This window comes from Drosophila grimshawi, unplaced genomic scaffold (assembly GCF_018153295.1).
Source record: "Drosophila grimshawi isolate 15287-2541.00 unplaced genomic scaffold, ASM1815329v1 contig_1367, whole genome shotgun sequence".
NCBI lineage: Eukaryota > Metazoa > Arthropoda > Insecta > Diptera > Drosophilidae > Drosophila > Drosophila grimshawi.
The window spans coordinates 7,785,697-7,809,905 of NW_025062889.1; the positions used below are offsets into that span (position 1 = coordinate 7,785,697).

Below are 24,209 nucleotides of genomic sequence, written 5' to 3' on the forward strand. Positions count from 1 at the left end.
TGCTCATTCGTCGCGTACATTTTTGATAAGCTTACAGTGCCGGTTCCTCCGCCAGTCTCAGTCTCAGTCTCAGTCCAAGTCTCAGTCCCAGTCTCAGTCCCGGTCACAGTCCCGGTTCCAGTTTAGCCGTCTGGATGCAGCGCCGGCTGCTTTATCGATGTTGCGCTTGAAGGCCTCTGGGCATTTATCACAAGCACCCTTCTTGCCCCGCTCACTTAACCAGCACTTGCCCCATTGAGTGCTGCTGCTGCATATTGCGTGTGCGTGTTTTTAATGGATTTCTGCCTAATGTTTTTTTTTTTTGGACCGCACAACAACAGTCTTCAATTGATTTTGAGTAATGTGCTTGGCTTGGCTTGGCGACTAATCTGACTTGTTAGCTTTCAGAATGTGTGCACATGGAAAGTTATCAAGTAATTGGAACTATGATCGAATGGGCAATTGTGATGAGTGCATTTCGATTTGCAAACAGCCTCAGCTAGAGAAACAGAAACATATTGTGAGAAAATTCTCCGGAAAGTGTGTAAATCACAAAATGCAAACACACATAATGCGATAACGTTAAACCATAAATCAAATCGACATCTGATATATATAATATCTCGAAAAGTTTCTGCGAAATATATGTGGACAAGTAGAAGCGTGTTTAAACTCATAGTTGAATTTGCTCTTGTGGATCCTTGCATATTTAAATGATTGTACAATTAATGAATTTCCGGTGATGGTTAAGCTAATAGCTACTGTATTAAAGCTTGAAAGTCGTCGCAACGCACCAAGTCAAGTCAAGCCTAGAAGTACTTAATTAAAAACTATGATCAGGATGCGCTGGCCACACATATGTATATATGTAGATGCAACATAGATAAATGCATACTCATCGCTGCCTTATGCAGAGTGAAGATGATTCTGTGGGCCAGTTAAAAAAAAATAATAATAATAACAGCGGCAGCTGTCGGCTTGGAAACAGGCACTTGTCACTGCTCTTCTGCTGGCCTGCGGGCTGCTGCAGGTTCGAGTCCCGTGTCCCCAGTTCCACTATATATTCAGGTTCCAGTTTGAGCTTCGGTTTGAAGTCATAGCCCTCATTCTCGGCTCATTATCAGTGAATGTGCCTGTGCTTTGGCCGAGCCATTGAAACCCTTTATTTGTTCGCTGCTTTTAAGCAAATTACAGCTTTTGGCCATCGATGTCGAGCAGGTTAATTTGGGGCCCCCAGCTCATTGCTGGTGCTACCTGCAACGCGCGGGGACTACCCTTTGACGTCGTGGCATGCAACGTGAGCAAACGCCGACGGCATTGCGAATGATATTTGTTTCTGCCTCTCCCATCATAATTCTGTGAAACCTGTATATTCCATATGCAAAAATACGAACACAATGCGCAAACCACTTTTATTTTTTCTTCTCATCTTCTTTAACGATTTGGCCATTTTCTGTTTGACTCGCTTAGCATTTAGTGTTCAAATCTTATATTTATTTACCAAAATTGTATTTAACATTTATTTATTTATTCATCAGCGGTTGCTTTAACACGCAAATTGCGCAATTTATTACACTATTTTAAATTTGAAATTTAAATTACAACTGATTATGCATTTATTATTTTAATTAAAAGCATGCTTTAAGTAAATATATAGATCATTTTGACTGCAATGGAATGAAACTACAATACATTTTTGGTGTGCGAGGTGCACGAGCACTAACCAGCCAACGTCCAACAGGTTGGCCAGCTAAAGTCAATTGGCCTGGCCAGGTTGTTATCCCCTCTCATTTATTCAGACCCCTCCCGAACTTCTCGTGCGATCGGTGCGATCGGTTGACTCTGACTCTGACTCTGACTCCGACTCCGCCGACGTACAGTTAAACGCTTCACCTGTTCGCGCAAGGCGTGTGCTTGTCTTGCCATAACTCTGCCACTGCCAGTCATGGAGCTTGTGTCTCCCCACGTACCCCTTGGACTCCGTCTCTTCTCCATACTTGAGTTGGTTCGCTTTGCTCAGCGCAACTTGCCAACAACTTGACTTTTGCAAGCGAGAGAGGCGTTAGTTATTGAAACAACAACACTGAGTCGAGATCTTTCAGCTCTGGGACCTGGGCTCCGTCCGTCGCATTAGTGAACGCGCGTGCTTCCTTGCCTGGCTGACTGGCTGGCCGGCTGACTAGCTGGCCGGCTGTCTGGCTGGCTGTATGACTGGCTGCCGGGTTGAAAACTCGTTTCGATTATGAAAATTCCAAGCATTAATAACTCTGTTGCTCTGTTGCTCCATTGCGCTGCTCAGGATGGCAGCGGCGGCAAACTTGCTACAACATTTTGTGCTATAAATAAAACAAAACAAAAAAATACATATACATATATATATATATAAATATAAATATGTATATAATGTAATTCAAAAATCGTATCTTAAAAGCCGAATGCATAAAATGGCCAACAGTAGCAGCACAGCAGACAAGATGGCTAAAATAAAACTTTATCTTTGTGTAGTATTTTTTTTGTTATTTACCCCCTTTTTGTTGTTCATCTGTACTTGTGAGTATTTTATGTCGTTTGTCAGCTACGGGTTACGAAGACTTGCTAATAATTACAACAACAACAACAACTACAGCTAGTATTAATGCAACATGCACACACTGTGCAACAAGAGAACTTTGTAGAGATGAGTGAGCAACTGAATGAAAGAAATGCCTTGTAAATTGTAAACTTTGCTCTTAAGAATGAGAAATCGACATCGAGCTGAAAATAATATACAGAATTAAATCAAATGACTTAACCTAGATTATGCCCAAAGTTTTAAGAATGAGAAATTAAATAACTGACTTACCTTTGCTTATGCATAAATTAATATTTAATTTTATGAATGTCAAATGCCTTTCCAACTAAATTAAGTTTATTTCAACTTTAATTTTATTCAAAAACTAATTTGTTAGTTGGTTAGTGTACATGTTAACCTGTTACCACCTGCTAGCCAGTTATTTGCTGTTGCTGTTGTTGTTTTCATTGCTTCTCCTCAGTCTCTGCTTCTAGCACTTTTGAGTTAAGGTTCATTGCAATTTCCATGCAAATTTATCTAATTTTTTACGTGTTAAATTTATATGCATATGTGTGTGTGTGTGTGTGTGTGCGTGTTTGTGTTCGTATATGTGTACACATGTGATTTAGCAATAGTTAATAGAGTGTATAATACGTGTATATATGTATGTGCTTTAGCTGCCGGGGTTATGCAGATCATTTATAAAATTAATTCATACATATTCATAATTATCAAGCGCAGATCTCTTGTCTGGCTAATTGCTGTGCTAAGCTTGTCTATCAGCTGAGTGCTCGTAGCAGTCAGCCTTTGTCAGCTGACTTGTAAGTGAATTGGTTCAGCATCATTTACGCTAATTTTTGCAATTAGTTCAACATAACGCAATAAACACCAATAAAATGTCAACACAAACGAAAACTAAAATGTTAACGCTTTTAATTCTAAGCATGGCCTAGCCTATTAGCCACACGAGCGTGGCCCAGACCAGGTGGTTAACGTGGCCCCAATGCATAAATATCGAATCATACATTGCTCGTAAATTATAATTGTTACCTATTTATCATATGCTATATACAGGTGCAATTTGCAAACACCGCCATAAACAATGTACAGAACAACACTTAGTATTTATCTGCTACTCGTATACAGTTCATAGTTCGAAAAAAAAGTAATAGTATTGAGCTGAAAAAATTACAATTGTATGCATTGTTTTAAGATCTTTAGTTTTAAATATGAAAGCAAATTGATTGAAATTGTTGTTTTAGTACATTCATAAATATTTCGGAAACATCTTATGAACTTTAATTAGTTGTCAATTTTTATACGCTTTTACATATTTTATCCCCAAAAGGTCCGCTTGGACACGGCTCAAAATTTTTCACTTCCATAGCTTCATCTCGCTCTCTCCCTCCTCTCTTTCTCTCTCTCTCTCGCTCACTTTCTCTTTGATTCAATCTTGAGAAGCAACATTATTTTTGGTCATGATTTGGCATCTAGATTAAAGCTGCATTTAAAATTTCGAAACATGATTTTTGGTTCGAATATAAATTTGTTTATTAATAATTAATTAGTGAACATAGACCTTTGGCCAACCAGCTCAAAAACTTGTTTTAAACACTGGAAGATAAGATCTGAAAACACTTGTTATATTTAGTCAATGATTGGTTGGATTCTGATACAGATATGCTATAGCTAAAATCCATTCAATTAAAATTGACAAACCAATTTCTAAAAATAACAAACATGGACACATTTTTAACCAAATTATGGAAAACGTGGCCGAAAGTCAACTGAGCATGCCAACGTACAGTTACCTTATGGGTAAACATATTGGAAAAGAGCGCATTCCACAGCTCTGGGCTTGAGTAGACATCGGTAACAATGCTAATTTGATGCACTGCCAACGCTTCGACAACTGATGATCAGCGAGGCGAAGCAACTACCGCCAAGTGCCACCGCTAAAGAGGAGGCGTGCCCCAAAGAGCACCTCATGTGAAATGCGAATACAACTAGACTCGGGCCGCAGATCCAACAAATTCCCAAACACAACAAGGGGAACAGCTTGAATGTCTGCCTTCAAATTGGAAGTTCAATTATCTGTGGGCAAGAGGAGACGTTAGTTGCGCTAGGCCTCCATCGTTTTGGGGGTAGCCAATTGTCTACCATTGCGCAGCAGTTTTTGTTGATATTGCTCTTGTTTTGTTGTTGTTATTGTTTTTGTTGTTGGTAGGTGGCACGAGTCATGCGGCTGCATCCGCTTTGGCACGTTGATAAATGGACGCTTATATGGTTTGGCTTCTGCTGCAACTTGCTTCGTTACTATTTTGACCCATTTTACTGCACTCAAACTATGAGCAGGAAATCACTTTATTGGCTTTGGTTATACACCGTGAGTAAGCAATTGTACATCGAGACATGCCCACATACATCCAGAGGTACCTATGTATGTATATATGTATCGGTACATTTGCTTCGTCGATCAATCGCAGTACATTTCACACCTGTGATCTTGCTTGTGCCTTAATTTGGCGATCAATTAAGATAAACATTCGTTCACTGTTTGCCTCACAATAACCATTTGTAGAGTTAATTAAAATTCCAGCTAAGTTTAATGTACTTAAATTTTACAAGTATCATCCTACTGATATTACCGGTACTATCCAGCAAATCTAAAGTTTAGTTACTTTCATCTTAATGTTGCTATAAAAGAGAACGCTTGAATATAAATAAATAAAACTTTTATTTGTAAGGTTTCTTAAATTAAATCTTAAGTAAATTATACTCTTAGCAAACACTGTTTTGAATGCGAATATTTTGAATAATTACAAATACTCAGAAAGCTTTCCTATTTAAGAATAATTAACAAAACGTTTGATTTAACAGACTTAAAGTATTTACATATTCTTTATTTATTATATTACTTAATACTATAGTTATGACTCATGTGCACCTATACTTGTCTTTATGTGTATAAAAGGCCGTTAACTTCTGCACCAAGCTGTGAGAACTAAATAATGGACAGTCCTCAAAGTACGATGTTTAGCTGTTAAGTGTGATCAAAAGTAGTTATTTATATACATTTTCTGGCGTCTTCTCTGGCTTGTTGACAGCACACACTTTTTTAACCCACTTTATGGGCATAGGGTATTAATAAAAGAGAAGCAGAAAAATATATAAAATGAGCTAGCAGAAAAGATCATTAATGCACAGTTAAGAGCCTCCGGCTCCAGGGCTCTCGGGTTTCGCATGACTATGTTGCTGAGTATATATATATACATATTATATATATATATATATATATAGATGTGTGTGACTGTGTGTAATTTGTGCTAAGTAAGTTTTGCTATAGTCTTACAGCATATGTATCTTTTACGAGCCCAAGACGATTACTGGGGGCTGGTTAGTTAAGTTCAATTTGAACCTGTTCTTTTGGTTACAGTTGTCGCTGGCTTGGACGATCTTCGCGGTCGCGGTTTCGATCGTCGTGCTCGGTATTATTAACGATCATTATGAAGTTTTAACTTAAGTGGTCAATTAACATTTGCATGACTGAAATCGGAATTGGAAATTAGTGCTTAACTAATTTATGCACACAGTAAATTAAAAAGAAAAGAAAAAAATAGAAAAGAAACCCCTAAATACTAGCCCAAAGAGAACGGGCTTCTGACCACTGCCTCAGAGTCTACACTCTTCTCATTCTTTCGGTCTTGAGTCGCTTTTGCAGAAACATTTACAGGAGAGGTTCACTAAACTCAGAAGACGACAACGCAAGCTGCATTTTAAATTGAAATTATCAGCTGTATTGGTGGCTTGATGATTATTGCTGTTTTTTCCCAAAAAAATTTGGCACTCTGGAATTTAGGTGCCATCAATCGAGCTGAATAGCATTTGTTGGCCACTTATCGATTATGGCCCATTAACAGATCCAACGTCTTCTTTCTCGAACATTTCCTAGAAATATTTTATTCATCATTATTATTTTGATTAGTTAATATAAATATTTGATATGTCAAAAAATCGAAATAAACCTAACAATAGATGTCGTTTAAAGTTCGTTTGAAGGGTGAAATTTTGTGCTTTAGACTGAATAGCTGAGGAATCAAAGGCGCCAGCAGTTCGAATTGAGTCCGAGTCTAATATAACTTTATCGATAGCTAAAGTTCCGATTAGATTCTTACCGTGCAAGGTACTCAAGCAGTTCACTTTGAAGGCCATGATTAGATACACTTTACTACATGATTAGATACCTTTCGCAGTGACCAAATGGCAACCAGCATATTTTGCATTTGCTGGCGTTTCAAAAGCCTCCGATAAGATTTGAGCATAACTAGACTTGCCACGTATAAATGCCTGTTTTAAAAGTAAGCTGTCTAAACAAATTGCAAAAGATACTTGACGATAAACTAGCCGAAAGATCCACTGTCATTAAAATAGAAACCATACTCAAAATATTTCCAGTCAAATCAGCTCAAAATTGGGGAAATTAGAAAGATTACGATTACGTTGGGAAATAGTTTGATTTCAAATTAATAACTGGCATTTTGTTGGCATTCTGGTCAAGTGCCCGTCAGCGAGCGATGATATGAAATTAATTTGGGCTTTTGGGTTACACAAGGTTTATTTGGGTGGAACCTATTGGATCGTTGCTAGGTTAACCAGACAGGCATTATCTTTTGACGCATGGATATCAAGTGTCTCTGGTCACCTTTTTTGATTAACAGCCACGCAATCGATACAATCACCTACAACTATAACAAAAGTGTTCCCCTCACAATCCTCGCTGGAGTACCCAAACACTCCATACATTATTCACCTGTGAAGTGTTTTCCCTATCGGCAATGAGTTCTGTTTTCTGTTTGGCCGCGTTAAGTTCTCGATTGCCATCGGGCCCCCTTGCTGTCAGGTTGTGAAATTATTCGCTTGATAGTGACCGTGTTCTATATTGATATTAGTCCTAGACTTACATGTGTGTGTGTGTATATGTGTGTGTGCACTTATTACGTAACTCACACTACATCAAAGTTTTCATTAAGTCCACAAACAATTTGCAATCAAGTTGTGAAATGTGAACTATGAATCACATTAGACGAACAAACATAATTATTATTGTTATAATATTTATAATGAATATTAAAAAGTATACATTATTCAACTCAATTTGAGATAATCGTTGTCATTAAGCAGGAAGTCACTTTTAATTATATTGGCTTTGGACTTGGCATAGATTGGTTTATTAATAGCTATATCATAAATTGGTTTCTATATATAGTTTAATGTGTTCATTTATGGGCTGCTTTATAGAAAGTTAGTTTAGACCTGTTTTATTACTAGCGAATAATGTTAGATACCTGCAGATAAACCATAAATTTTACAAGTATATACAAATAAATTAAATAATTTTCAAGATAGGGAATAAGTTCCTACCAATGTGTTTGAATATTTTCTTAAATAGACCAATAACGTCTTTTTTCAATAGTAAATGTCTTTAAATATGTATACATTAGTTGTGGTGTCTTAAAACCCGACCCCACAATTAGAGCAAGAATTTCAAATGCAGTGCAAAGATTAATGCATTTTGAGTCAGGGCCGGATTTTAATTGATTTAGTCGTTGCGATGTTTTAGTGGAAGGCTACGACTGTGTTAACAGTCTTAATCATTAATTTAGAAGCTGTGTTCTCGAATCGAGAACATCAACCAGAGTGGAAGAGAAAAGTATGTGCCTTCTTCATTAGTAGAGCTTCTAGGTTCATCAACAGGTGTTATATTCGTTCCGGTTACGTTGTCGTTATTAACATCGACCTCAAACACACACAACAACTAACACTTTGCAAATACCGTATTTTACGGATTTTTTCGGTTTCGTTGATTAGATTTACCTCCGTACCCGCTCTAAAACCGTTTCCACTTTATTGACAAAAAATGGACAGCACTGTGTTCAACGACTGTAAAAGTTGAAAGTGCTGTAAGCGCTTTACAACCAAATGCTAGTGAGTATTGTGTGAGTTGTACTAGTCTCTATATAGGCTTATACATTATATACACATATACATATATACTTTATATATATATATTTCAACAGTTGGTTGTCTGTACACTCTTGACAATTGCCTTGGTTGTTTTGCTGTTGCTGGTTTTTGTATTTGTTGCTTTTATAGACACTTTGTACCTTGGCGTTAAATGTTTGACGAGCTCCAATCTTATCTTGGGATGAGCTGACCAACTTATAGATGAGACTACAGCTGAAGCTGTTTGTTAGCTCATCTCTGTACATAGCTAGCTGGTTGATTAGCTAGACACACATACTATGTAAATAGAATGGAAGTGGAATAACGAATTCATTATGAAATTTATAATTTTGTTTGTTGCCATAAAATTAGAGGAAGTGGGAATTTCTAAAAGTAACAGTTTTCTATGCACTAAATGAAATTAATATGGGTTTCTGAAAATCTGCAGTCAAAATTTCTTAACAGCCAAAGATATGAAGTCAACTGTTTCACAAAAACTACATTTATAATTTCTAAAATAAAAAAAGGGGAAACACAATAATTTCCCGCACGAAATCAGCATGTGTTTGATCTTCGGCTAAAGAGTTTATAGTTTTTACCTAAGCCTCGAGTTTTTAGCATGAAATTGGTTTCTGAAAACTAAGCAATGCGTGGGTCTTTAAAAAATATATATGTTTCTTGTATTTCCAAGTTAAATATCGTAAAAAACGAATTATGGCGCAAAATTCAACCTGCTTTTTAAGCGAACTATGATCACAAATTGGTTTTGGGCCAGGTATCAACGTACATTGGTTTCGTCACTGTGAATGCCGGCCAAGAAATAAAGAAATCCGCCGGCAGCCCTGCGACAATAAACAATAAAATGAAACGGGGCGGGAAAAAGAAGCCTAACCATAAAATATATATTTTTATGGATTCTACTCTCAACTTGGTCGCAGTCTCTGCTGCTATTGCTGCTGGCTATCTCTTTTTTGTCCCCTACCACAGCCATTACCTGCACACACACTCACACACAATCATACGCAGCCCGGCGACATCGAAGATCTCTAAAACTGATGTCATCCAAAAAATAAAAATAATAACGTGTCGCTGCTGCTGCAAAAAAATATATGTGAATTTGTTTTTTTTTTTTTTTACCAATTTTCAGCATCATTTTTTGGGTTTGGCATTCGCAGGAGGGGATCTGTGCCTGGTTGTCTCCCTTTTGGCAAGTTTTTCCTTACACGCACAATTGAAAAACTTGTTTCGGCGATTTACTTTTACGCATATGGTTTTTGTTGCAAATTAGTTTGCATCTTTTGTGTTGTGTTGTGCTTATTATTATCTTTTTGATTGTATACGGTTTATTTTTTGTGTTTGATTTATGATGGATAAGGACACGGACGACATCTTTACCTGACAGTATTAGAATTATTTAAATCAAGAATCTAATGCTGCCCGGTAAGATGTGAACAGATGTCCTTGCAAGCAAATTGATTATTTCACATAAAAATTCTCTTCTCTCTTTTGATATAAGTTTTATTTATCTGGAATTTTTTTGTATGAGTATGTTGTGCATTTATAGCATTATTATTCACCATTATCTTTGGTTCCAAAGGCCATTTTCAACTTTGGAACGGACATCGTGGTCAAATGATAACAATTTTTATATGTAAAGTATTCGTGCCGAAGAAGAAGTCGATTTTCATTAATACATAGCTAGGGCAGAGTACAAATTGTTAATTGATTTTTTACGGCCTCAGACGATCTCTATTTGGAAGTTGTTACATATTGGCAATTGAATGTTGCATGTTGAATTTTGAATGTGGAATATAGAATACAGATAGGCAAAGCATTGAGTTGTAGATTTTTACGGGTGTGTTTCCGACGCCAACGGCAAGTTTTAACTTTTGTACCCGGACCGCGTGATGTCGAAAGGCGAAAAGAATGAGAGAAAAACAAGGCGAAAAAAAAGCAAAAAGCAACGCCTACCAACGGCAGCAAAGCGTGTGTGTGTGTGAGTGTAACGTAACTATTTCAAATGGCAGTGCACAAATTAACATCAACGTACTACGTAAACGATGGCGCTATTATTTGTTGATGTATTTATAATTAAATCGATGTTGGCGCCAGTTGTCAGCCCCGCACACAAACACACACACAACGTATACAATAAATTAATGTAATGCAGCGACGCTCGATATTTATTTATTTATCTGGTTCTTTTTTTATTTTTTGTTTGTAATGGATAAACTTTAATTGAATCTTTGCCATGACACTTTATTCGTATTGTGCTTTTGTGACACCGGAAATACATATGCATGTACACGCACACATACATATACACATATGCATGCATACCACACACTAAACACTAAGCAACCGAGAGCAACCGAAGCAGTGCTAACCGTCGCGATCGAGCACCAAATAAGAATTGAGAAACGCGGCGACAAAAAAATTGAGAAACAGGCGGGCGGAAATTCAAAAATGTTTTTTTCAAAACGAACTAACAGCGAAGTTGTCACATCATGTTAATGTTAACTCACAATGGTACTGTTGAGAGCACAACAACGTTGCAAGCTAACATCGAACGCCAAGCGCACACCATCAAACCAATTTGTTAGACACGAGCTTTAACATATATAACACTTGTGTTATTAAACTAAATAATGGATTTAATGTACTATGTGTAGTTTTGTTGACGTATCATGTATATATGAATTCAAAAAATGAGATGAATTTTCGTAATCAACTAATTCTCAATGAGACTGTTAGGAATACGCAACCATCTGTAAAGCAACATCGAACCAAGCTACGCAACATCAAGCCTGTTTGACATGAGTGTTTGACAACAACTATGTTAGTGGGCTGGCGTTAATTTTGATTAATATTCCCTTACAATTTTTGATGTACAAATTTACATAAATAGAAATATTTGTATGTCTGTCATTTCAATATAAGTGATGTATTTTACTTTTCGTCGATAGCGTGATTGGTTTATCAGCTTTATATTGAGCAGCGTGCATGAAAATTGGGTCAGGAAACTCCCACTTTTTTTGCTTCTAAATTTGAAATACCATGTTAAAATACAGAATGTTTAATATGTTAATAATGTAATCGGCAGTTATGTTAATTGATTTTGGCGCGCTTTTGCTGACCTTGAAAAAAGACTTGAAATATTGGAATGGAATAGATTAAGATTAAGTGCCGAGTTAAATGGAGGCATGCTACTAAGAAAGAAATCAATTCATTTTATTGATGCAATAAATATTAATGATTAACAGCATACAAAATGATTACCTGCTGACTCATTGAATCATCATTTTACAAATATTATATTAATTATAAAATCATGACGTGATATTTATTTCCGTTCGTAAACATTTTCAAAGTTGCCACTTTGTTGTGATTTTTTTTATTATTTTGCAAAAGCCATTCTATGGAGCTTTGCTTAATTATTACTTGATAAATGTGCTTGATTGCATTTAATTCTTTTGCTCGAACCCTCGCCGGGATTCATGATCTCTGTCTGTATGTCTGTCTGTCCAAGCTGGAAAAACCGAACACGTGGAAAGTGTCAAAGCACAGCAATGTATGGCAGATTTTTGTTATTTTATTTGATGTGTATAAATATTTTGCGTAAATTGGTTGAGGAAATGTGTGAAACACGCTTGCATCAAGGTGTTAAAACCCTGAACACACACATAACGCACACACTCACACACACACACCCTTTGAATTTATTTTAAGTTGACTGCATTTACTTCATCAAGTTATTTGACAAATTATTTTTTACACTTTTTGTAAGCATTTCACAGATTCATTTTAAGTCTTCAAACACACGCTTTTTTCATTATAGTGTTATTTTTAAGATTTTAATATACGTGTGGTGTCTATGGGTTGTTCTCCTCCTCCTCCTCCTGCACTCCACCCGGGTGGCAACACATAGAGTTAAGGTTTTTTTCTTTTTATAGTTCGGCTGCCTCGAATGGGAATAAAAGAGAAACGAGCGGGCGGCAAGCGGACGAGCGAGCGAGCGGAAACACGTCCAACAGCGCACGCGGCACACGATCAACTGTAACGGTAAAAAGGGAAACAAGTTTGATATAAAGTATAAAAGTAAAATTTGATTTGCAACCGAGTTGGGTCTGCTAAGTTAACATTAACATGTTGCATGGTGTGTTAGTTAATATTAACATGCGGTCATTCTCTTTTTTGGCTCTCTGTCTCTATTGATAATCTCGTCAGCGAGAGAGGGAGAGGTTCTATTCTATCTTTCTCCCTCGCTCGCTTTTGCTCTTTACCCGCTGTGCGTTTTATTTGTTGTCGCATTTCTATTAGCTTGACATTTGTTTTCTGTTGATGTTGTTGCCTCGCAACTAGCGCCATCTCGCTTTCTCTCACATGCCAAAGCCGGCTTATACCAGCTGTTGTCGTCTTGCTCGCAGCACACATGTTGCGACCGCATGGTTTTTGTTTTACGTTCGATCGCTCATTGTTCGAGCCGCCAAATGCCAGATGCTTTTACGTAGCAACTGCTTACGTTAACATATGCATGTCCAAACATATGTGTGCAATGCTTAACATTAAATACATTATAAACATTGCAGTAATTAAACTTTTCACAAAAAAACAAAAATCAAAATAAAATGAGCGAGCATTTTATTATCTAAGAAATTTCCGTTAACCTGGTTAGCTTTTGATTTGTTTGCTGTATTTTATTGCAACGCACTTTTCGCTTCTTTTCGCCTGTCCATTTTTCGACATGTTCCCTCCAATTAATGAGAGCAGCAAGATTTCTTTGTTTCTTCGCCACAGCACCCTACAAAACGAAAAAAAAAAATGGGATTTAGGCCTATGGCATGGATATTCCAACTTGTAGCCTCTCACAAAAATAACCAAAATATGAAATGTAAATTGAAGACGACTGAACCTCATTTTGAACACTAGCAAATATTGAAACTCGTTTCCCCAACAAAGTTGGTAGGGTCTCAGACTGTCATCGTCAGCCGCAACACACAAATTGTTGGTTTCGGGAAGCTTTTTTGTATTTTTTGCTTTTCTTTTTTCTGATTTTGCTGGCGGTTGCTGCTGCTGCCTTAATTTCACGAGCAGATCATTGTCAGGTCCGGTTCCCAATTTTTCTTATAACAGATACGCATACCTACTACTGCCACTACTACGAGTCTCCTGTAGTTTTTGTTTTTTTTTGTTTTGTAATTTCAATTTTTCGGTTGCCTCATTTTCGGGTTGAAGGACCACCATACGGCCCCTTCCTCGGCTTTGAGTCGGTTTTGCCGCTCGTTCCGAACTTGGAAGAAGATTGTGCGCATTCACCCTGCGGCGGCTAATTAAAAAACGCGCCCTGGCTTGGGCAGAGGGGCGGGGAGTTGGGTGTTGAGAAATGTACACGAAATATCAATGATGATCCTTGCAGCTCTCCCGTCTTTCTTTTCTTCATTAGCATTTAAGATTTTCTGGTGTATTTTTTCTTTTTTTTTGGGTCAGCTTTGCCACACATGATAAATGAAGTGCATATTGCCCTCACATTTATTTTGAGTGGCTTCAATGCGTTGCGCATTTTGCTTAAGCAGTTTAACAATTGTTCTGCATACCTGATGTGAGTGCTTTATTTTTAAATACTGCTCGTTTATTATCAAAAATTACCAAAATTTAAACAACTCCATTGTTTCTTTTGCTGCTGTTTTTGGGGCAACATACATTCCCCATGATCTGGAAAATATTTATCTTGTTTGAAAACATTTTATACAGACAGCTAGTTCTTAAAGACAGAAAAATATATTTTTTGTTTTTGTTTGTGTGATTTTTTTTAAGTTTTAATTATTAAAATTACTATTTTGATCTACTGTATGTACATTTTCTTAACTTCATGTTAGACCTATGTTTTTGGCGGTAAATTATCATCTGCGCCTTCACCAGCATTAGCATCTCTCCCTTGATTATCAGCCGCGTCTGCAAAAGCTCTAAAATATGCATCAGCCCCACCAGCTGCATCACCGCCACCTGCATCACCAGGAGGTGGTAGACCAGCAGCAGCTCTTCCAGCATCTCCTCCACCACCTGCACCACCTGCATCATTACCTGCAGCAGCATCACATTCAATATAGTTTACACATTTCCAGCAACACTCCGGAAAGGGAGTGATTGTAGAAACGCCATCGGTTAAACAGTTCTCGAAAGGAGCTGGTTTCTGGCAACTGTTGGGTATATTAATATCAACGCAAAAAGATCTAGAGATAATGTCGATACAGATACGAGTCTTACTAGTGTATCAGGGCATCGCCATCTACATTCTGACAAACGAAGACTCCGCATGTTAGCGGATCATCAACAACTTCACCCACTTTCATTTCGGCTCCTTCTTTGCTTTTGCAACCATTCTCTAAATAATAGATACGTTAAATCGCGGATTAGGTAACTCCGATACTATGTATCCTTGCCTCCCTTTTCCAATTTTTCGTAATGAACCAACGCTCGGATGCAGAGCCCGTATCCCATCAGGATACCGATTATTTGATGAAAGTATTTCATGTTCTATCGAATTGGCCGGCAATGCAACTAATTCTAACTGTTGTCATAACTGTGGATCGGCCTTTATATACACATTTTTTGAAAGGGAACTCGGAACCCTTTCGACATCTGTTTTTGCACCTGTCAAATCAACTTCTACAAAACAAATGTAAGTAAGCTTATCTTAGTGAAATTCACAGAAATATCAAAAGCAAATCGCACATGTATTATTATATGTATCATAAATATTCGCCATATTTATGTACCCATATACATATCTACATGCAGAGGTATGTTTGAAAACAAAGCTGTATATAGACTCATAAAAAATTGAGTTTAAGTCGTCTTTTCGATGTTTTAGTTTCCGATTCAATCGGTACAAATCCGGAATTGATATACGGTATGTGGGTATTAAAGATTTATAAATTTAAGTTCCAGTTCTAAAGTTTAATCGGTTTCAATTTCGATTCCAGTTTTATACCCTCCTTAACATCAATTGAGACGATGTCGCAACTCCGCATAACTTTTAGCCATCTAAATGTTTTTATAAAATATATAATTATAAATGATAATGTTGCTTTTAATATGCAGCATAGCGTATCTGCTGTTGCTGCCTGCCACTTTGCGGACGTTGGCGTTGTCGTTGTCGTCGTTGTCTTCGCTCCCCAAGGCTGGTTGAGGATGCCTTCTGCTTTGCCTCGACAGCAGCGCAGGCTGCTTTGTACGCCGCCTGCTTTGTCTTCTCGTAATCGTCGCGAGCGTTTAGTAATTGCTTTTGGAGTGTTGCCAGGCGATTTCTGGCTGCCTCCAAAAGCTGCACTTTGGCCGTCATTTCCTGTTGGGAGCCCATTGCCACGGTCTGAATGTTGGAGAGATTATCCTTGAAGGTCTTTTGGAGCGCTGTGAGTGCCTCAAATTGTTGGGTGGCCGCACGTGCCGCATCTACAGCTGCATTCATATTGTTCTCCGTATTCTGCACGGAAACGGATTCTTCTTCGACAACCGCATTAGCTTCCTGCACCTCGTGCTCCAATTGCTGGACGACCATCTGTTTGCCGGTGAGAGCCGCCTCGGCTGCCTTTGCCGACTGAAAGGCCTTCTCGGCCAGCTCCTGTTTGATGTGCTGAGCAGCCAATTGGCCAGCCGCATGCTGTGCATCATTGGCCGCCTTTGCATCCTGTGCGGCCTTCACCGCAATGCTGGAGGACTTTTGTTTGGGATCACCGGGCGAAAACACTTTGCTCACATCACATTTCTTTTCAATGCCATCATTATTGCACTTGGACTGGTCCGTCGATCCGCCTGGAGGATCTGCACTACCTGCAGGTCCATCCAACGAGGAAATTTCCTTTCCATCTACACTGTTGATGGCAGCAAAGTCCGCATACAGATTTGGCGGCCAGACCATGCGTTTTCGATTATGTCGCTAAGGATTGCACGGCTTAGATTCCACACTCTTCTGCAATTGATAACTGATCCCTAACTCACCTTGACGAGCCGATAGCCCGTGGCATTCATATTGTGAGAGAGCAGACAGATCACGGGCAGTAGGAGCCAAAGGAACGCACTTTGTATTCGCATGGATACAGATATTAAACACATTTCATTGTCAGTTGCTTAAAATTCAATACTTAACTGAGAGACTGTCCCAAGTTGCTTTGACATTATTCTAAATCAATTCAACTAACAACAACTAACTCGTACTCGGACATTGATTTTGTTCGTATTATAAAAGCCAGTTGAATTGGATGTGCCACAGTTAGAAGCATTGTTGCATTGATTGGGTTAACTGAATAACCATGATAGACACTCGTCAGATTTGCATTATAATTTATTGTCTGGCGATTGGCGGCAATGCTTTGGTTCAATGGGTACGTCTCGAAAAAGGAGGTAAGAATCAGGTAAACATTGTGTTGTCGTTGGTTCAACAGTTCAATGTGCAATGAGTTTAGCAAATGGCTGCAAGGGACCCCAAGGCGAAATGGCCGTTGGTGAAGAAGTACAAGATGAGCTTACTTGCGGAATTATTGTGTGCCAGGACACGGATGGCAATGCCGTCTATCATTTGTAAGCTATGTATATATTCACACTTTGATCAACATCCCTTAACATTCATTACGCAGATGCCCAAAGCCAGCGACCTTCGCCAATTGTGAAAATCCGGACACGATAAATACAAAGGCCAATTTTCCCGATTGTTGCTGGCAGTGTGTCGTACCCAAAAAATGTGAAGCCAAACTAAAATCAGAAAATATATCATAACAAACCAAGAAAGTATCACAGAACGGAAATATTATTAACAAACTAACTACAATTACAGATAAAAATTCAACTTTGGAGATGGGAAATGAAGAAGTTCGACTTTAATTGCATTTGAATCGGACTCGATTAGGTATTTAACATCCCTATTCTATCCCAATTGTTTCTCTATACCAGAAATGTATATATATGCACCTCAGCATTCCATTTGCGTCTCATTTGCTGTCTGGTCGTTGTCTTTCTGTCTGTCCGTCTCGACTGCCCGACTGTCCAAGTGTGTGTGTGTGTGTGTGTCTTTGTATCTCATAGATACTTGCACAGCGCGCATTCTAAAGTGTCTGCAAGTGATGAGCACGGCATTTAGTTGCAATTTTCAGTTTCACTTGACGACGACGTCGACGCCGCTGACAAAAGATACAAAAAGTAGAAAAAAAGATAGAAATAAAAGACCGCATAGACGAATCAAAATAAAAATGCAAGCGGGCAAAAACAAAAGCGATATAGACATGAATTGCTATAAAAATGTGAGCTATGCTAGATGCAAATGCTACAAGCTACAAAGTGAGAAAGAAACAAATAAAATAAGAACTCTATGGCTAGACCTCAGACAAACTGACAAACTGACTCAAAGACCAAATAGACAAAATAGTCTCAACAGACACAAGAAGCATATATTTATACAATTGGCAATTGGGCAACTGACACGAACTGAACTATTTCTAAAATTTTCAATAATGTTCACTAAGAAAGGAAACCAAACTATAAAATGATAATTGCAATTATGGAATTGTCACTTTAAATTAAAGTAAGAACTTGTACTTAAGCCAATTCATTCTATAATATATAATTAACCAATTTGAGCATTTTCAAATATTGCTTTAGTTTTCTAAAATTCAGACTCCGATTCGATTGTGCCGCACAGAACTGAGAAGATGCATGCGTTAACATCATGGACAATGTGCGACTGAGGTTAAGGGTCAGACGAAACCTGATAAGTCCATCAAATAGACGAATAGTCGGGGTAGTTACAAAACTCTTATGAGTAGCTACTGCATGTCAAACTGTGTCAAATGGCATATAAAACTAAAACTCAAAAAAAAAAAAAATTCAGTTTTGAAAAATGAAATGTTGTTATAAACAGGCAGTGCATTAAATTATCAGCATGATAACCCCAAAGTCGCTGTGGTTGTGGTTTCGAGTGCCACAGTGGGCTACATTTGGTTGGGGCCAACAAAATAAACTAAAACTCAATTTAAGCTGACGGCTGAAACTGATAATCTGTCGGTGGCAACTTTGCACACAACCACAAAACAAATACGTACATAGATACATACATATGCATATGCATATGGAATCAAACACAAATATTTATTTTTAATGCCCTATTAAAATGGAATTCTCGAACTGCGATTGCGGCCAACGACGAGACAACAAACAAAAAAAAAAACAAATTCAGTTTGCCTTATCACCAATTCCTACAAATACCGAGGCTGATAAGCTCGCAAAATAGAAGCAGAACTGTGCTGACACCGCATTGCTTAGAATGGGTCAGAGTTCAAATTCGGAATGAACACTTAACGGCCAGCAGATAGATTGGCGGACGAGCAATAATCGAAATACTTAAGTCGAAGGCCCTTATCAGCAGGTCAGCCTCGAGCTGGCAGCTCATTTTAAATGTGTGTATGGCTATTAAATGCCAGCGAAGCGTCTCTCCCTTCACGAAATGTGAATTTAATCGCATTCAATATAAATTTTAAATTTAAAATGATTTCGTAATGAGCCATCATTATTATGAATCTTGTTGTCAACTCGTATTTGAAGACGTAAACGAAACTCTTACTGAGAATTGTCCTTCTACAGATAATAGCTAACAGATGATTGTTGTACGTAACTTATGTAGAAATACGAAATGTTAGTGCTGCATATCAGTACTTCTTTTTTTGTTTTTAAGAAACTCACCATAAAAAATGGCATGTGTCAGCCATAACTTTCTCAAAGCTAAACAAATTTTCAAAAGCAGTGAATTTTCGGTAGAGGTTTGGCCAAATATTTCGGTCAAAATGCTTAATAGAATTGTAACATATATTTACGGTTATTATTATATATAACAGTTATTGCTATTAGACACAAACAAAAATTTGTTATTAAATGAAAATAGACCTTGAGTGCTTTGGAGCAACAGGTTGTTGGTTGTGGCATTGGCACACCTGGAAATCCAGTTGTGTGACTTGACAGGGCAACAACAAGAAGCGAGCAACATTTGACGCCAATGGGGCTATCAATGCAATTGAACTCTGGTAACGGGCTAACGGACAACCAACAGGCCGATGAGAGAGACACAGAGATTGAGAGAGACAGAGAGAGAGAGAGATTTATATGTTGTGTACAAGTAAAACAACTTGGACTGCATGATTTTATGCTAGCTGCGCCGAGAGATCTGTTGGACTCCTTTTAATTGCAAGTAATCTTTATAAATAGCAAAACATGACGAAGACACCCAAGAACGCCAAAAGGCCAGCAATGGCATCAAGAGGAGGACCGAGCAGTCCGATTTATGCATGAATGCGGTGGACAAACCGCACGCACTAACGATCAATGCATAAATCAATGAGAGGAGAGTTTCTGAAAGGGGGGCTGGGACAGTGGATGGATAAAAACTAAACGTAGAAGCCGATGCGAAAAATGAACTGGCCATAAATGAGTAATTGCTGACATAGCCGTGTTGCCATTGCCGGACCTTGTCTAGCAGCTAGTAAAAGAAGTGGAAGCCGTGCCTGAAGCTCAAGCAGAAGCAGAACAAGATGTTAAAGCAGAAGCTGAAGCTGAAGTTGAAGGAAATCAGAGAGTGAGACAGAGACAGAGTGAGAGAGAGGGAGAGAAGTCGGATTCGCGTCTGGTTCCGTTTTTAGCGGAGACAACAACCCATAAATGTGCGCCTAGACAAAGTAGCCAAAAACAAACAGACAAACAAACAAACAAAATACACAATACACAGCAAGGCTAAGCAGCAAACAGCAGAAATACTCTGTGACCATGCCGGGCTTGGCATTCAATTACAATTACCAGCCCCCATGCCGACAATGGACAACCGACATCGACATCGACTTGGACTTCTGCAGAAAAATGCATCGTATCTTTGCAGTCTTTCAAGTCGCTTGTCTTGGTCTTTTGGTATTTTGGATACTTGGAGCTTGAAGCTTGAAGCTTGCAGCTGTTGGGCTTGGTCATTTTGGACTTGCAGTCGAGGCTTCCAGGTAACGTCTCTCTAACGGTACGCCATGATACTTGTTCGTATCACTCTATCTTCATCTGCGACTTCTCCAACTTTTACCTACACTTAAAATAAATATTTATCCATATATATGCCATAGAACATCGTTTTTTTTTTATATAAATAAATAAATATATTAAATGACAATTCTACAAAAATCATATGTATTTTTAGTTTTCTGAAAAATGTATATTTTTAGAACGAAATTGCTGGGAAGTTAAATGGGAAACGAAAAGTTCATTTTGTAATCTAGAAATAGAGAATGTACATAGATTTTCCTGAGTGTACAACTCCATCTCACATCAGTATTTCAGTATTTGTATCTGGTGGTGCGATGCGCGCGCCTCATGTTGACAAACTCACTTAACAAATCCACAACTACTTATACACAACTCAAAGTACAACAAACAGTAATTTTTCTCGCTTCATTGGCATCGTCTGCCAGCCGCCTGCTGTCCGGCTGAGGACAGACTGAGAGAGAGAGTGTGAGAGAGAGAGAGAGAGAGAGAGGGGAAGAGAAGCCTGTAAAGCGAGCATATGCATATCGGCGGTCTCGGTTTGTTTAGCCAACTTGTCCTAGACCGGGCAGACAGAGAGGCAGAGGCAGGCTGAATGTAAGTAAGAAACGACTTAAAACTTGGCTGCTGACTGCTGACTGCTGCCGCTGCTGTTGCTGCTGCTGCTGCCCGACTGCCAGTTAGGTAAATAGAAAAATTGTATTCCACAAAGGCCGTGGACGGACGGACGGATGGACAGAGAGACGCACACTCAGCAGCTACTCGGCATATTGTTTGACCTTTGTTTATCTTGCTCTAGACTCTAGCAGAACTGCACAGATGCAGTTGGAATTGCTGGGCGCGGCATCCCTATTCATATATAGGCTCCTAATGATACGACAGTATACCAAAATATTATTCGAGTGTACATATAAAAATTGTCATGAAATGAAATGCACATTATAAGAGTCTAAAACAACACTGCTCTGCATGATTTTGGGCTTTTGCTCTGATTTTTTCCGTTCAAATTCTACTTAATTATGAGAGTGTTAATGTCTAGCGACTTGGCAATTCAATATCAAAATCTATCAATACAATTCTTCACAGTAAGTACGCAAAAATGAAATGGATACATTTCTGATGTAGACCAAAATAATGGGAACTGATTTTATGTATTATAATTTTTCTCAAGAAGTTTACACAAAATCGAGAAAAAGACAAATTAAAATTTTCATCGAAAGGCAGCAAGAAGTATTTGAATTTGAAAAGTTTATTATGTTTCTAAACTGTATTATATTAAGTTTTAATTGTAGAATTAAGATTTCGTGTTATTTATTGCTTAATTTTGCTGTTCTGTGTGTTTTTGACCCGCTGACTGAAAGATGCAAAATTACATGCTAGCTGCGACACTTATGAGAGACGCGACAATAATATTTCTAAAGCAGAAACTTCACACTTAATGTATTTTGCAACCAGAACAACAACAACAAAGTAGCAGCCAGCAAAAAATCGCATCACAAAAAAAAAACATTCAAAAAAAAAAATAGACGAAGAGCACAAACAAATGGAGAAACCTCCAAAGTAGTTGCACATGTTGCCTGAGGCGGCCCAAATTACTGCTAGCCGAGAGCAGAGGAGCAGCAGCAGCAGCAGCAGCAGCAGCAGAAGCAGCAGAGGAGCAGCAGACGGCGACGGTTGCGACTATAGTCAATGCTTTAAGGAATATGGCAGAAAATAATTAAAACATATTTAAAAATAGTTTGCCATATGGATGACGACGACGTCGACGAGGCCCGGCTGGGCAATGGGTGATGGGTGATGGTGACGTGGCTGGTCAGCCCCAAAGGAACAACAACAAAAGCAAACAATTTCACTGTCTGGCCAAATGTGACGACGACGACGACGCCAACGCCGACGCCTGTGCATTGACCGTACTACATTTACAGATACAGATACAAACTATGTAATTGCAGAAAGTTGTCGTCTGCATCAGTCAGTGCTTAGATACATACATACATGCATACATGCCTCCAACCATCCATCTATGCAAACAATTCATTACAGCTTGTCCTCTCATCTCAGCCGTTCTGTCTTCTGCCAAGTTCAAAATTATATGCTTTTGCACTTTAGTTTATTCATGTCAAAAAGGAACAAAAAAAAAAAAATACAAAAATTAAATTTAAAGAACGAGTCGCGAAACATTTCGGAAAACTCGTTGGATTTTTTGTTCGTGTTGCCAAAAATACGAGAAAATACGAAAAAAATACACGCATTTAGTTGAGAAAACTGCGCCAGCTAGGCGCTAAAGTTGTTGTTTTTAGTATCTTTCTCTATTTTGTTGTTGTTGTTGCTTAGTAAAAGTGCCTAAAAAGTAGCTGCCAGCCAGTGTGGGCTGTATGTATCTGTATCTGTATCTTTTTAGATGCTGTGAATTTATTTTCGTGCATTTTATTTTATTTAATTTCGTTTATGTTTTTTGTCTTGTGCTCGTGCGAAAAACTTACAAATGAAAATTGTAATATTTTCGACAGCAAACAAATTCGGAATGTCTCTGAAACGTTTGTTCAACCAGTTTTTTTGTCATTCTTTTGTTGTCTATTGAATCTCAGCAGACGTTGAAAACTGCAATATTGTGTGCGAGTTTATTCATCTTTTTTTGGGCAAGATTTACTTGCCTATTTCTACGAGTATATACATTATTTCAATAAGATGTCTGGACTTGCGAAATGCAATCAATCAGTTAAGATTACGTGGAATCAATGACTGCATTATTCATAGACCAACAGACTCATTAACTTTCAGCCCATCCTCTGCGGTTCTCAATTTTAGCATTTTACTGGCGCCCCAAGTAGTCCCCGCACTCGCCATGACTGATCTATGGATGCGGCGGCACAATTGTAAGTCGAATACTATGCAATTGTTATGGCAAATAAATTACTTGTCGCAGAATTACAAATCGATGTGATTAGCAATTAAAATTGCAAAAGCAAACAAAGTCAAGCAAAGCAAACGCAAAGGCTGTAATTTATGTGAACCGCGGTTGGACTCCAACTGGATTTGTTCCTGGGGCAAGAGGCAAATCTCTTAATTACTTGGCGGTTGCAACTTGCTGTTGCTTTTGCTGTTGCTGTTGGCAACAGGTGTGCGTTTATTAACTCATTATAAAAACATTTCAGTGCAGTTCGAATTGCTTTGAGTTTGTCTGAGAAGCATTTCAATTGCGGCGACACTCGCACATTTTTAAATGCGTGCCAATGCCGCCAGTTGGTTCCCCTGCCATTAGGGTGGCTCAAGCGCGCTCTTGAGCATCACTAAAGTGAACTATACCCCAAAGTATAGTGTGTTAAGTGTTTGTTATTTTATATGTAATTACCTTAAAATAATTAAATATTTATTATTTGGTTTGTTTTTATACTCAATAGTAAAACTGTTCAACTATTAATTTCAGTTAGTTGCACAGTAGCAGAAATAAATTCCATGTTTACTGCTACTAGTCTTGAGGTGCCTTAATATAAATATTTACAGCATGCTCTTGTGGACTGTGTTTGCAAATGCAAATTCAATTTGTTAAATGATTTTTCATTTTCGTTGGCAAATCTTGCAACTTGTTTTGCTTGAGTATGCAATTAACGCCGTCAGT

General features: G+C 38.2%; 2 protein-coding genes and 1 long non-coding RNA gene across 3 annotated transcripts; all 3 read right to left on the reverse strand.

The window, feature by feature from the left end:
• Positions 1 to 5,250: 5,250 nt before the first annotated feature.
• Positions 5,251 to 14,240, reverse strand: LOC116805094. The gene is made up of 4 exons (XR_004365018.1): positions 14,180 to 14,240; positions 13,245 to 13,334; positions 11,813 to 12,587; positions 5,251 to 6,478 (listed from the first exon to the last, which is right to left on the reverse strand). It is a non-coding gene; the product is annotated as an uncharacterized LOC116805094 (long non-coding RNA).
• Positions 14,241 to 14,332: 92 nt separating this feature from the next.
• LOC6559617 lies at positions 14,333 to 15,166 on the reverse strand. The gene is made up of 3 exons (XM_032734855.1): positions 14,974 to 15,166; positions 14,798 to 14,915; positions 14,333 to 14,730 (listed from the first exon to the last, which is right to left on the reverse strand). The coding sequence occupies exons 1-3, from the start codon at positions 15,062 to 15,064 to the stop codon at positions 14,412 to 14,414; spliced, it is 528 nt and encodes a 175-aa protein (XP_032590746.1). The 5' UTR covers positions 15,065 to 15,166; the 3' UTR covers positions 14,333 to 14,411.
• A 303-nt stretch (positions 15,167 to 15,469) lies between these two features.
• LOC116805113 lies at positions 15,470 to 16,756 on the reverse strand. Its single transcript, XM_032735266.1, has 2 exons — positions 16,532 to 16,756; positions 15,470 to 16,469 (listed from the first exon to the last, which is right to left on the reverse strand). Exons 1-2 carry the CDS (start codon positions 16,643 to 16,645, stop codon positions 15,624 to 15,626), a joined length of 960 nt encoding a protein of 319 aa, XP_032591157.1. The 5' UTR covers positions 16,646 to 16,756; the 3' UTR covers positions 15,470 to 15,623.
• Between the last annotated feature and the right edge of the window lie 7,453 nt (positions 16,757 to 24,209).